This window comes from Gadus chalcogrammus, chromosome 18, assembly GCF_026213295.1.
Source record: "Gadus chalcogrammus isolate NIFS_2021 chromosome 18, NIFS_Gcha_1.0, whole genome shotgun sequence".
Lineage (NCBI taxonomy): Eukaryota > Metazoa > Chordata > Actinopteri > Gadiformes > Gadidae > Gadus > Gadus chalcogrammus.
This window is the reverse complement of record NC_079429.1, coordinates 7,554,720-7,569,690: the sequence shown is the minus strand read 5'-3', so window position 1 is coordinate 7,569,690 and position 14,971 is coordinate 7,554,720. Positions and strand designations below refer to the sequence as shown.

At 47.1% G+C, this 14,971-nt stretch overlaps 1 protein-coding gene across 1 annotated transcript; it reads left to right on the top strand.

Moving 5' to 3' along the window:
• The first annotated feature begins 3,377 nt into the window (after window positions 1-3,377).
• Window positions 3,378-14,084, top strand: msh2 (mutS homolog 2 (E. coli)). The gene is made up of 16 exons (XM_056576850.1): window positions 3,378-3,639; window positions 3,827-3,975; window positions 4,398-4,682; window positions 5,156-5,302; window positions 5,488-5,637; window positions 6,463-6,596; window positions 7,127-7,326; window positions 7,683-7,792; window positions 7,883-8,006; window positions 9,109-9,259; window positions 9,848-9,945; window positions 10,751-10,999; window positions 11,567-11,771; window positions 11,949-12,196; window positions 12,730-12,893; window positions 13,427-14,084. The coding sequence occupies exons 1-16, from the start codon at window positions 3,432-3,434 to the stop codon at window positions 13,601-13,603; spliced, it is 2,799 nt and encodes a 932-aa protein (XP_056432825.1). The 5' UTR covers window positions 3,378-3,431; the 3' UTR covers window positions 13,604-14,084.
• The last annotated feature ends 887 nt before the right edge of the window (window positions 14,085-14,971 follow it).

The window sequence follows — 14,971 nt, the reverse complement described above, 5'->3', positions numbered from 1 at the left end:
ACACACACACACACACACACACACACACACACACACACACACACACACACACACACACACACACACACACGGAAGAAAATTTGTGAGGTTTAAAGGAAGTACAAGTAATATCTTGTCTACATGTTGGAAACCAGTGTGGAAAAAAGCAGTCAAAGTAAGTAAGTAAGTAAGTAAGTAAGTAAGTAAGTTTTATTTATAGAGCACATATACACACAGCATACACTGACCAAAGTGCTGTACAATAAGATGAAAATAATAATGATAATTAAAAATAACAATAATAATAATTATAATTATAATAATAAATAAAGATAAAAAAGTGAATAAAATACAACAACACAACAATATATAGAGGTCATAGTAATACAAAGGGGGAACATTCATTTCCAGGGCATACCACACAGACATGAACAGGAGGTAGGCTAAAAGGTCAAGGGGCAAGGAAGGCCAGGGAGTAGAGGTGGGTTTTTAGCCTAGATTTGAAGGCAGAAATGGAGGGGGCGGATCTAATGTCCAGGGGGAGCTGGTTCCACAGACGTGGAGCAGCAATGGCAAAGGCTCTATCACCTCTCTGCTTGAGCCGTGAGTGTGGCACAAACAGAAGCCCTTTGTTAGAGGATCTGAGGGACCTTTGGGCAGAGTGGGGCTGAACAAGCTCAGTGATATAGGCCGGGGCCAGCCCATTGAGTGCCTTATAAACAAATAAAACAATTTTAAATTGGATCCTAAAAATAACTGGGAGCCAGTGCAAGGAGGCCAGAATGGGTGTGATGTGCTCGTGCCTCCTGGTGCCAGTTAAAAGACGCGCAGCTGCATTTTGGACCAGCTGCAGACGTCTGAGTGAGGATTGGGGGAGGCCAAGGTAGAGGGAATTGCAATAATCCAGCCGTGAAGTAATAAAGGCATGGATAACTATCTCAAGGTCGTTGTGGGATAGGAAGGATTTGAGGCGGGAGATCACTCTGAGCTGGTAAAAACTATTTTTGACTACAGTGCTGATCTGTTTGTCAAGACAAAGTTCAGAGTCGAGGATGACACCAAGGTTTCTGGCATGGGGTTTGACAAGAGGCGTTTTGACAAAGGGCCTTATTCTAAGGGAATTCAATATTTTATTACACCTCCCGAATCGATGTCCCTCTGAAAGGAACTCCTCATCATGTTTAGATCAGAGCTGGTCCTAGGGTGACCAGTGAGCACTGAGGTCGTTATCTCTAAATTCAATGACCTCATTCTATTTCTCAATTCACTTACATGTTAGGGTTAAATAAGTATTGTCACAATTAAAGTTAAACATTAAACGCTGTATTAATGTATTTACCATATGGCTAAGGGAGCCATTATCTGACCCATATGAAGGAGAGGTCAACCAAGGTGTACATCCTGAGGGACCCCTCTCACCTGTCACTCATTTACACCATTTTCCAGATCCAGAGATGTACCCTGTAACTTACGCGCTGGTCTGGAGTGGACAGAGGGGGTCCGATGAGGAGGAGAGGGAAGATAGGAGAGTTCCGGAAGGCTTTCTCTGTGGATAGTAGAGAGAATAGTTCTAGAGATGGTAGTGAAGACAGAACAGTTGAGGCGCGAATAGAGGGAGAGAGATTGCAGGTTACGGCATGTGTCGACAGTGTGAGGGGCACGGAGGAGGACTTCAAGGGGAGAGAGAGAGCCACAAAGGGAGCAGGGTAACAGAGATCTAAGGGTCCGCAGGACCTCGTAGAATATAAAGTCGGGTTCCCAGCCCCGTGGATGAGGAGAAGGAGACAGTGGAAGGGGGCGAAAAAGACTGTTATTCCAGGGAAGTGCCACTGCAGGATGTTGATGTAGCCCAGGAGAACCAGAGCTTTATAGGAAGGCTGACAGCCATAGTGTGGAGTTCGACCGCTGATCTAGTCAAGTGTTCAAGGGGAAGGATCCCGGTAGGACCACTTTGGCGAGATGAGGAGTCGAGTCTCTCCTCCAGGCCCTGATAGTCTGAGAACGAGGAGGCGGTTGAGGTAACGGACATAGATACGTTGGGTGGGAGGTGAGTCTTTGACAGGGGTCTGATGCTTTTTTTTTGTGATCACGTTTTTTTTATTTTCTTTATGAGGAGGATAAACAAAGGTTAAATTCTAGTGGTCAGAGACACATGGTCACCCCATCCGCCCACCCACCCCACTCCCCATATCCCAACCACAACCCACCTCTCATAAGAAAATAAAAATAGCCATATGGGAGAGCAAATGAATGCATCAAATAATAATACAAATAAAATAAAATAAATATAATACATATAAAAAGTAGTACTATGTATATGTTATTATGCTGCCATTCCACCCTTTGAATTTAGTTAGGCCTATTTTGGTTCCTTTTTATTTATTATTATTAAATCTGGGTCAAATATGTGAGATATGACTATGTCGTCTTCTTTATAGCATGCTATGGGCCCCTTCCGTACCTGGATGATTGCCCACTTGCTAACAACAGAGTTAGAATCGGCTCTACCAACTAAAATGCTAAACACACAAATTCTGGTTAGTTTCTATTCTATAATTTCTATACCAGCAGCAAAGATAACATGCAGCTCCTTCTTCAAGACAAAAATGGAACTAGCTTACCTGGTTCTGATTCATAGGCAGCCGCCTATGAAATCATAGCTACCGCCCATCAATCAGTCATCTAGTGGCGTGGACAATGTGAATGACAAACAGAGATTTATAATGAGCTCTACCCACTGAAATGCTAAACACACATTTGTTAGTTTCAGCAGCACGCCTTTGTGTCTAGGAGAAGGATATTAAAAGGGCTAGGCCGTAGTCATGCCTATAGGGTGTTTGACTCCCAGTCAAAATGCATAGACTAAGTTTATGCATTGATTCCCCATCACCAATTATATAACCTTTGTTTCTCACAATTACTAGTTAATTCAACACCTTGTACAAATGATCCCTATACTTCCCTTCCTCTCTCCTATCAAAAGGTGTTAGAAGCAATCCCCTTACGGCTCTTCTCTACTAAATAGCAAATATGAATACATAGAAAACATTACATTATTTATTAGGTATTAACACTGACTGAATTATTATTTTTTTGCTACAAATTAACAATTAAGTCCTCGTCCTTGTATCAAATTCGGCGAATGTTTATTTAAATCATCATGAACTTGAACTTCAAATAGAGTTTTGTAATAACAAATCTATCCTGTGTTTATCTCTAATAATTTGTCAGACCAGATCCAAAGTTGACATGCTTTTAAGTATTATTGGTCTGAGGGGGCTGGCAACATTCGTCAAGCAAATTTGTCTCGGTATTATAAGCATATTTTATATTTTGCTGTTACATTCTCACATTTGTTGAAAAGATCGTAGGGCCTTTACATCCGTTTCCATGGGGACAGACTTGAAACGTAACTTCCGGTCTGCCATAGCGTACTGGCGGGAGTTTCCAGCATGGCGGTGCAGCCTAAGCAGAATCTGTCTATGGACAGCGCAGCTGAACATGGCTTTCTTAACTCTTACTTCTCCATGCCGGAGAAACCAGACACCACTTTCCGAGTGTTCGATCGCAATGATTACTATACCGTGCATGGTAAAGATGCTCTATTCGCTGCGAAAGAGGTTTTCAAGACGAACGGGGTCATCAAGAATCTGGGCTCAGGTCGGTAACGTTAGCTTAGATTACTACTTCAAATGTTTATTGGTGCAGAAATACCATGCAATTTTTCCGAGATATTCACAATTAATGCAGCCACACGTCAACCATTGATGATGCTAATTGTATCCGAAATGCACCGTTAGGTTTTCAGATTTGTTTTCATCTGTAAATGTTAACGTGTGGGTCACAGGGACCCGCAAGTTGGAGAGCGTTATCCTCAGCAAGCTCAACTTTGAAGCCTTCGTGCGGGACCTGCTGCTGGTGAGGCAGTACCGAGTGGAAGTGTACAAGAACCACAGCAAGAACAGCAGGGAGCACGATTGGAGAATTGCCTTCAAGGTGAGATCCATGAACAGTTCCAGATATGAAAACGTGTTTTTTTTTGTAGACAACACTGTGGTGTTTTTAAGGTGTTCAACAAACAAAATATATTCGTTTTTTGGGTTTCAAATGTGTTTTGTGTGGATCTTGAACAAAGTATTTTGTCACTGTTCCTTCAATTAAACGAATAAAAACAACTGGTATGCACTCCTTTGATTTTGCCAGTCTCTGCCAACCTGTCAGCATGTAACTCCGGGCCCCTTCCTTTTAGTAGTGTCAAAGTGCCTTTGGCCCCAAACATGGTCGCCTCTTCCTTCCTCAAACTCGCGGTCCAAAAACGAATCTCACAACATTCGAATTGGAGCACGATTCGTGATCCACTTACACCATAACCTTGACATGCTTTCTCTCTGTCACTGTTACCCCTTAAAACGACCCAGGCTTCTCCAGGCAACCTGACCCAGTTTGAGGAGATCCTGTTTGGGGGTGGGGCCGGTGCAGAGGGCTGCGCCGGGGTCGTGGCGGTGAAGCTGGGCACGGGCGCCGACGGACAGCGCGTGGTGGGCGTCGGCTACGTGGACGCCGCCCAGAGGACCATGGGGGTGTGCGAGTTCCCGGACGGCGAGATCTTCTCCAACCTGGAGTCCCTGCTGGTCCAGATCGGCCCCAAAGAGTGTCTCCTCGCGCAGGGGGACGGGAACAGCGACGGCGCCAAGCTCAAGGAGGTGGGTGGCCCCCATTCGAGGTGTTTGTGACTGTCGTTTCCATGGCAAAATGAGTACCCAAGCTTTTGTTTTGTATGTTAATCGACCTCTTTCGCGACACTTGACAACGAAACGTAACACTATGCAACACGGCCTTGCAGCCGGTTGACTTGGAGCTAATTTGTATAACAGGTTTACCCATGAAAACTTTTAAAGTCTGCATCTAAACACCAAAAACCCCCCCAATAGTAACTCTTTAACGGACTCGATGGGTTTTGCCGTCCGCCAAAAGGCCTAATCTTCTTATTTTAGCGTATCACGAAAACGCGCTGCAGTTGCCATTCCATGCAGATTCGAGCATGTTAAAGAAAAACTGAAATTGTCAAACAGAAAATAATGATCCTACACAAAAATAGAAAGCATAATTAGATAAATAAATGTCCCATGCGCACTGGAATAACGTGTTTTGAAATCGTAATCGTGTGCGTGTTCAGGTGGTGCAGCGTGGGGGTGTCCTGGTGTCTGACAGGAAGAAGGCGGAGTTCAGTAGTAAGGACATGGTGCAGGACCTCAACCGGCTCCTGAGGACCAGGAAGGGGGAGACGGCCGCCAGCAACACCCTGCCCGAGCTGGACAAGCAGGTAGCCACAGGACTGAGACCATGACCTCGTGGGATCAATGCATTGTTTCAATCAAGAGTGGGTGTAGTATCAGTGATGAAGCAAGACCGAAACCTGCAGTGAGGAACTGGGGAAACAAGTTCAAATTTCAAGAAGTTTGTATTGAATCAATGTGTGTGTGTGTGTGTGTGTGTGTGTGTGTTCAGGTGGCCATGTCGTGCCTGGCTGCCGTAGTCCGCTACCTTGAGCTCCTGTCTGACGAGTCCCACTTCAACTCCTTCAGCCTGACGCCTCTGGAGCTCGGCCAGTACATGAGGCTGGACAACGCTGCCGTGCAGGCCCTCAACCTCTTCCAGGTCAGAGGTCGCAGCCACGCAGCCGCTCCTAGTTCCGCTGTGTGTGTTAATGGTGCCATCTTTGAGGGATACCATAAGGCCAGCTTTTCTTAAACTATGGGTCGAGTTCCAAAATGGGCCAAGATCCACAATGGGGATGGGTCGTGGCCTGTCGATGATAATAATAATAATAATAATAATAATTTTATTTAAAGGGCGCCTTTCAAGACACTCAAGGTCACCTTACAGAGCATAAAGTTATAAGACAGAGGTTAAACATGAAGAATTAATAACACTCAAAAGACGACTAAAGTGAAGGGGGGGACCTCACTAACCACCACCAATATGTAGCACCCACTTGGGTGATGCACGGCGACCAATCGACGCCCGAACGCTCACTACACACCAGCTTGAGGTGGAGAGTTAGGGATGAGGTGGAGAGTGAGGGAAAAGAACATTTAAACTATCGACAAATTCCCAGTAACAATCCGTCCAAGAAACATAGAGATGCACAGCAATGATCTCCCATTGTTGTGTGCTCAGTGATTTGTGAGCGTTCTGTTTAGCGTTTAGTCCCAGACTTCATGTGTGTTCACGTTATCATCTTGGAAACACAAAGTATTGTTATGTTTCAAATATACAATGTCAAAAATGTAATCAATGTAATGAAGACAAAGTCTTGCATTTTCGACTTTCAATAGATCGCAGTCATAAAGCTGCTCTGCTGAATACAAAGTAGCGAAGGGCCGATAGTAATGTTTAGCGAAAATACAGGAACCCCCATAATGACGATGGTGATCTTGAGGGCCTGAGATGTATTGGCTTCTCTGGTCTCTGTTCTTGTAGGGTTCACCCGACGACACCAGCGGAGCTCATTCATTGGCCGGTCTTCTGAACAAGTGCCGCACCCCTCAAGGCCAGCGATTGGTCAACCAGTGGATCAAGCAGCCACTGATGGACAGGACCAGGATAGAGGAGAGGTAACGCAGAGGAAACGTTTTTCATACCTTCAACCTTTCTAAGCTGTTCCCTTTCAGAGCAGCACTTCTTGTACCTCAGAGAGCTGTCTGAAGGTCCTTTTTAGATCAGACGTGTGCCAGAAACCGTTCTTATGCTCCTCCCTTTATACTTAAAATGGGTAGACGCTCCTCCGAGTCCGCTGTCGTGGTTGCACAATTAATTCCCATCATACATGGTCTGTGCTTAGAAAGCGAGCTACGTGTTTTGCACTGGTGTCACTAGGCCCGTGATGTCTCCATGGCCTTCATCTGGTCGTAATGTGTAAACGCACAGCCCTGAGCCTGTCAGTGGTTGGACCTTGAATTCAAAATCGGTCATGGCATTTCCTCACTGGTGGCTGTATTGAGTTAAAAACAACCCACCGATAATGTGAAAGAACAATTTTATACATCAGAGGAGAGAAGAAACGATTCAGAAGCAGCCGTCATTATTTCAGTGATTTTATACCTGTGTGTCTGTCTCTGTGTGCGCGTGTGTGTGTGTGTGTCAGGCTGGACCTTGTGGAGAGCTTCGTGTGCGACTCTGAGCTGCGGCAGACGTGCCAGGAGGACCTGCTGCGCCGCTTCCCCGACCTCCACCGGCTGGCCAAGAAGTTCCACCGGCACTCGGCCACGCTGCAGGACTGCCACCGCGTGTACCAGGCCGTGGGACACATCCCCGCCCTGGTGCAGGCCCTGGACAGATACTCTGGTACGCAGAAAACGCACATTTAATAGTCACGAATTAAGAGGATTACATTGGTTAAACGTTTATCTAAATGATCTGACCAGAGGTTTATGATTTGTACATTATGTATGGCTGTTGTGTTGGGGTAATGTGATATTGGTTTGGTTGTATTGGGGTGATGTTGTGTAGCTCATATTGTGTTGGGGTAATGTAATATTGGGTCTATTGTGTTTGGGTAATGTTGTGTTGGACTAATGTAATATTGGGTCTATTGTGTTTAGGTAATGTTGTGTTGGGGTTGTGTTGGGCTAATGTAATATTGGGTCTATTGTGTTGGGGTTGTGTTGGACTAATGTAATATTGGGTCTATTGCGTTGCAGGCAGCTACCAGGTTCTGCTGGAGGCGTCGTTTATCACCCCGTTCCGAGACATGGAGGCGGACTTCAGCAAGTACCAGGAAATGATTGAGACCACGCTCGACATGAACCAGGTGTGTGTGAACATCGTGGAACACTGCCTTCCTGTGTAGTCCACGCATGCGCATGAGAACCACCTCATTTGACATGTTGTGCGTCTGCAGGTGGACCACCATGAGTTCCTGGTGAAGGCCTCGTTCGACCCGGTGCTCAGTGAGCTGCGGGAGACCATGGATGCGCTGGAGAAGAGCATGCAGGCGGTGCTGGGGGCGGCAGCAAGGGACCTGGGTAAGGGGGCGGGGCCAGGGACCTGGGTAAGGGGGCGGGACCTGGGGAAGGGGGCGGGGCCAGGGACCTGGGGGAGGGGGCGGGGCCAGGGACCCTGGGGAAGGGGGCGGGTCCAGGGACCTGGGGAAGGGGGCGGGGCCAGGGACCTGGGGAAGGGGGCGGGGCCAGGGACCTGGGGAAGGGGCCGGGTAGGCCTGCAGGGGTAATCTCACTGCAGAGGTGCTCTCACACTTCATTGTCCCTCCGGGATGCATAATGTTCCCTTTTAACATAATCTAATTTAACACACGCCTAACTGTCAACGTTGGCAGGAGCACCTGGCCAACACCCGACCACCTCAAACAGGTAGAGGCCCGAGGGCCCGATGGGAACGGCTGGAGCCGGTTTTCGGGCCGGTGTGCAAACACCCTGACTCTTTAGTACACTTATTATTTCTTTATTTCTTTAGTCTTCTTCTCCCCTTTCTAGTGATGTGTTGTTCTTTCCACAAAACAAACGATGAGGGTTGACGAGGTTAATCCAGTTATGCATGTTATTGGATAATTAGGACCACGGGAGCAGCATGTGGCTTTAACATGGCGGGGGAGATTTTCTGGAATGGAAGACCTCGCAGTGGATTTGATGGAACATAAGGGTTGTATGAGGCTGAATGCACACCTTGATAACTCTTTTTAAAATAATTCATCGTAAATGACAGATTTCTGTTTTCCATCACTCTAAAGAGCGTCTTTATTTCCTTGTTTTATTGTTTTTTGACTCCCAGAACGTGCTAAATATAGCGGCTAATGCAGTTATGGGGGGTGCATTGATTAGATCATCAGGGGAACCTACGTAGGACCCCCGACGCAGAGCAGAGCGGCATGGTCAATCAGCTGTCATGATGACACTCTGCCTGTGGTTGTCGTTCAGCACGCTACCAGCAGCCCTGCTGTGTGACGCAGATGTACTCTAATGACTGGGGACTGATTAGTCATGGCCCCACACTGTTTCTCGCTGTGCTTGTTCTTCACTTACTACACTACTTTGACCTATCTTTCACCCTGATGATGTACTCCTATTAAATCTCTCGTCCTCTCGTCCTCTCTCCCCCCCCCGTCTCCAGGCCTGGACGCCGGCAAGACGGTGAAGCTGGAGTCCAACGCCATCCTGGGCTTCTACCTGAGGGTCACCTGCAAGGAGGAGAAGAGCCTGAGGAACAACAAGAAGTACACCACGCTGGACGTCCAGAAGAACGGCGTGCGCTTCACCAACGGGTGAGACCCTCCTCTGGGGCTCAGCTCTCCTCTGGGTCGAGGGCTCGGGCCTCGGCCTCCTCTGGAGCTCAGCCCTCCTCTGGGTCGAGGGCTCGGGGCTCGGCCTCCTCTGGGGCTCAGCCCTCCTCTGGGTCGAGGGCTCGGGGCTCGGGCCTCGGCCTCCTCTGGGGCTCGACCCTCAGCCGTCCCCAGAGCCCGTGGTAGCGTCCGCCGTGCCAGTGCCGCCGGTGCGACCGTCCTAGTGTGGATCCCTGGGTTTAACAAACGCTAAAGTCATGAAGTACCCCCAGCTTGGCGGTTTAACCCTGAACATTCACGCGACAATTGAATCGCAAATCAATAAAAAAATGGGCAACATTTGTTTTTTAATGATGTTTAAACTGTACTGATCATAATAATTATAAGATATATTGATAGTTTAATGCACGCCTGTTATTTAACGTGTCTGTGAAATGGACAGGCGTGACGCAATGCGCTGGTTTAAATTGCGCTTATGTCATGGTTCTGACTCACGCATGCACACATACAGTCCTTCCACCGATAACAATGACTCAGTAATTGAATGTACTTTGTAATGTGTATGTGCAGCAAGCTGAGCTCGCTAAACGAGGACTACAAGAAAAACCGGGAGGAGTACGAGGAGGCCCAGAATGCCATCGTCAAGGAAATAATCACCATCGCCTCAGGTGAGGAGAGTTCAGAGGTCCCCAATGACCTGCTCTCTCTTAGCCATGGCACGGGTGGGGTTTGGTTTCTGTTTTCATTTGTCATTGGAACACAAATGGAAGGGGAAGGGGCCATTTGACATTTTTAAGGACATGTTTGACTGGACATGCTTTTTGACGTATCATGAAAATGCATATTGATATACAAGAAATCCAATCAAACATTACCCATGCATTTTAGTATTCTCAATATATAATATTGGGACACTTCCCTTTGGCGATAAGACCCAGGACCTGCAATCCTAGTGCTACACATCACTCCCTCACTCCCTAGCCTGTCTGTAATATTTTTATTTTATTTTCAATAGCATTGAAGTAGGGCTGCTCAATTATCAAAATAATCCTAATGTTTTTTTTGGGCAATATTGAAATCACGAATATTCAAACAATTATTTTTGAGTTTGAAAACATAAAGCATTTATTCAACATTTCTCTCAAAAAAAAAACAACGAACTGAGCATTGTGAAATTTCCCCTTAAAAAAATACACACTATGTTCAAATAGAAAATAATGTACAAATATGTATCCAGCTTTGCAGAAATGTCTATAAAATATTTAATGTATAAAACGAATATACTTATATAAAAGATAAAATAAATATATCGTTTCATTCTAGATTATATTAGTTTGGAGATCGTTTGACCAAGTAATAGAAATAGATTAATTGCACTGCCCTACATTGAAGGCCTTTCTCCATCATGGTATTTTCTCCATATGATTCTTATTCTGTGTCCTTGTGTGTCCGTGTGTGTCCGTGTGTGTCCAGGCTATGTGGACCCTCTGCAGGCGCTGAGCGACGCCACGGCCCAGCTGGACGCGGTGGTGAGCCTTGCGGCGGCGGCAGTCTCGGCGCCCGTGCCCTACGTCAGGCCCCGCCTCCTGGCGCCGGAGGAACCGCGGCGGCTGGAGTTGCGGCAGGCGCGCCACCCCTGCATGGAGACGGACGCCGACGCCGCCTTCATCCCCAACGACATCAGCTTCACCCGCGGCGAGAAGAGCTTCTACATCATCACAGGTCAGGAGGGGCCAATCCGTGGTTTGCTAGGAAGTTTTGTTTTTTGTTGCATCGTGACCACAACTGCTGCCATTTTGGGAGCATGGGAGCTTAGTTATTGTGCTGGTATGGACTGACTAATAGCTAAACTATCCAAAGTCTTTCTACAGGAAACCACTTTATATTTATTATATTTCTGATTTTAAAGTAAGCAAAAACAAATCCCATGACGTATTGTGATGTACGAGCTCTGTTGGCTTTAGTAGTTTAATCCACCGGTCTTGTTTCTATTCCCTGCCCCGGTGGGGAATAAGCTGCTACTGCACGGAGGATCCACTTTCCTTTAAAGTATTAAAAGAAATCCAACATATTCCAAATCCCATTTATTTAACACTTTTTGGGACATAATGCATGGCTTTGTCCGTTGGATTTTGTTGATGGATTGCTTTTTCTATCAGTCGATTTCCAGTTTCCCTTAACTGCAGGCACACTGGAAATCCTGCTTCTGACTTCAAAATGGGATCATGGTAAATAAAGAGCAGGGCCTTATTAACCCTCTCCTCTGCCCTCTCCCTCCCCGTCCCACAGGGCCCAACATGGGGGGCAAGTCCACCTTCATCCGGCAGGTGGGCGTGGTCGCGCTCATGGCTCAGATCGGCAGCTTCGTGCCGTGCGAGAGCGCCGAGCTGCACGTGGTGGACAGCGTCCTGGCCCGGGTGGGTGCCGGGGACAGCCAGGTCAAGGGGGTGTCCACCTTCATGTCGGAGATGCTGGAGACCGCCGCCATTCTGAGGTGAGGGGGGGCGCTCTACACACTCGAGCAGAAAGACGTATCCTCTCCGCTCAATGACTAGGATCACCCACACTAAGGCGAGTTGTATGTTCAGCATTGTGACTCCATGCCCCCCTCCCTCCCCCCCCCCCCCCCCCCCCTCTCTCCCTCCCTCCCCCCCCTCTCTCCCTCCGTCAGGTCGGCCACGGAGGACTCCCTCGTCATCATCGACGAGCTGGGCCGCGGCACCTCCACCTACGACGGCTTCGGCCTGGCGTGGGCCATCAGCGAGCACGTGGCCTCGCGCATCGGCTGCTTCTGCCTGTTCGCCACGCACTTCCACGAGCTGACGGCGCTGGCCGCGCAGTACCCCGCCGTGCGCAACCTGCACGTCACGGCGCTCACCGCCCAGGGCACGCTCACCATGCTGTACCGCGTGAAGCCAGGTGGGTGATCCGAGGGGGGGGGGGGGATGCGGGGTACCTCGAAGGTTTGAGAGGAGCACTGAGCTGGGAGGGGAGTGGGTCTAAGTGAGGCTGGGAGGGTCGGTCCCAGGCTAGGCTTGGCCTCTTTGGTCAAGTTAATTGATGATGCATTTCGGGAACTATAGCATCAATGGGTTATTGTAAAGCCTGTTACAAGTGCGATTCAAGAGTTGTAAAGAGGAGAAAGTAAATCCGCCAAATAGGTTGCATGTGCAAATGTGTTGCATTTCAAGCGTCTGAGTGAACGACGAGATGAATTCCCCAAACTATTTAGGGAAGAGATGTGCTGATTGGTCTGAGGTTAGCCGGCAGTGGTCGAAAATCAGATATTCTCCCAGTGCATTACACTAACTAATAGCTAGCTGACGGGCATGCCATTTCTAACTTGCTCCTCTAATTACAGCTCTTTAATCTTGGCTACAGAAGAATCGTTTAATAGTTGATGCATTTTGGAAAATTTGCATTCTACATCCTGTAACCCGCCCCGCCTGCAGGTGTGTGCGACCAGAGTTTCGGGATCCACGTGGCCGAGTTGGCCTGCTTCCCGCCATCTGTGGTTGCCATGGCGAAAGAGAAGGCGGCAGAGCTAGAGGAGTTTCAGGAGCCTGCAGATGAGGAGGCGGGGCCTGATGCCAAGAAACGCTGCACAGACAAGCTGGTAGGCTGACTTCACACTAGCGCGTTTAAGGTGACGTATTACACCACCAGGTGTGAGGGTGATTAGCCGTTACAAGCCGTTTTGAAATCGGCCTCTTCTGACATCACAAGTTGGTGGTATAATATGTCACCTTTTTAATAATGGCTGACCGGGGTACAACCACAGAATGAGTTTGGAGTCCTGGGTTTTAACCGCTCCCAATGTCTGCAAGGATCCGTCGATATTCTGCTAACTTTTAGGGTGTTAATTCCCCACCCCCCCGAAAATGTATCGTCAATTTGGGCAAATGCATCTCCCAAATCGAAAGGTAAATGTAACATTTTCCCCAAGACCTGCAGAAGAACTAATTAATCAAGTAGCTTGGATTACTGCAGTGTCCAATTGTCAGTATCTAACTCAGTGTCTGATGGCTACCAAAATACAACGCGCTATCAATAGTACCATGACCCTAACCCTACTGATCATGATACCTGCTGGCGCACTTGAAGAAACCAACCCCTTTTTTTAAGCTGTTTTCTTCCATCTCACCTCAGGCCGGCGAGAACATGATCCAGGACTTCCTGGAGCAGGTGAAGTCACTCCCAGCCGCCACCATGAGCGACGATGAGCTGAAGGCAAAGCTCCGGAGCATGAAAGAGGAGCTGATGACCAAAAACAACGGTTACATCTGCGATATTCTGGCCAATTGTGGGCCAGCCATCAAGAGTTAGATGAACAGGACAAATGTTTTGTTTCAGTCCGTCGCCTGTATATAGCGTTAACGTAGAGCAACAGCTTTTTTTCTGTCATTTAGAACTGTAGGTTATGAAATAAAGAACCATGATGCTTCTCCCTTCATTTTGATCTGTTACCTTTTTATTTCTATTGATGCTCCTTCCCCTTGCCGCTACCCAAAAAAAAGGGATTGTTTGAAGAATGGTGGGGGGGGGGGAAAGGCTAAAATCATACTGGACCACACACGTCTGTCCTATCAGATTACAGGGCTTTGCATGGCCTCAAAACACCTAATTTCAGCAGTTTGAGGCAACATATCATGAACAAGTGTAACTTAGCGGTTTTCGGCTTTCGATAAATCATAGCATGGGGATTTATTGAAAGGCCTCTGAAAAGGTTTACTTGCATTACTAATATAACCAGTCAGTCACAGGTCTGGGTGATGTGTCTCAGCGAACTGCTGATTGTGACAGAACGGGCAGGGGGAACTCAAGACAAACACATTTTTGATCTAATAAAGTTTTATTTTCTTAGAAATGACCAGTTTCCTTTTATCTTTTTTTGCCTTTCTAGGAAATTAAACCCCCTTTTTTTTATTCTGACTAGCATCTACATATTGGTTATTGAATACTTCACAATATATTAAGTCTAGATGTTATGGTACATGCATACGATCCAGGCTGCATGAGGAGCCACAGTCACCACGATACACAGGAGAGGGGGGTGTAGAGGGGGAGGGAGGTGTAGAGGGGGAGGAAGACAGCAGACCAGGACATCCATTCGTCGCAAGGAGCTCCGATGCCTCCTATTGAAAAGCCTCTCCAGAGAAAATGACTGCATGAACTTAAAACACACACAACTTCTTCTCTCACACACACACACACACACGCGCGCACATACACACAAACCTTTATACAAGTGTGGAGCTCCTCCACCTGCCATTTAAGATAATATTACTGGAGAGGATTTTTATTTTTTTTAAATTTAACTTGTTTTTTTTGTTTAGTGTTTTAACGAGATTCTCTTTCACAGAAAGAACTGAGTTCACTGGGACGTCTGAGCCACTGCTGGAAGCATGGTGAGGAGTGGGGGTGGGAGGAGGGTGAGGGAAAAGGGGATGCTAACCAAAAAAAAAAAAAAATTATATCAATAATTATAATAATATATAATAAAATAAAAGACATTCAAATACAGTTCAATTTTTTGCCTGAAAATACAAAACTACATGAGAAAGCATTTAAAATCAAATCCATTGATCGGAATAACAATTAAAAAAAAAAAAGCCCAAGTGCTCCGACACACACACACACACACACACACACACACACACACACACACACACACACACACACACACACACACAC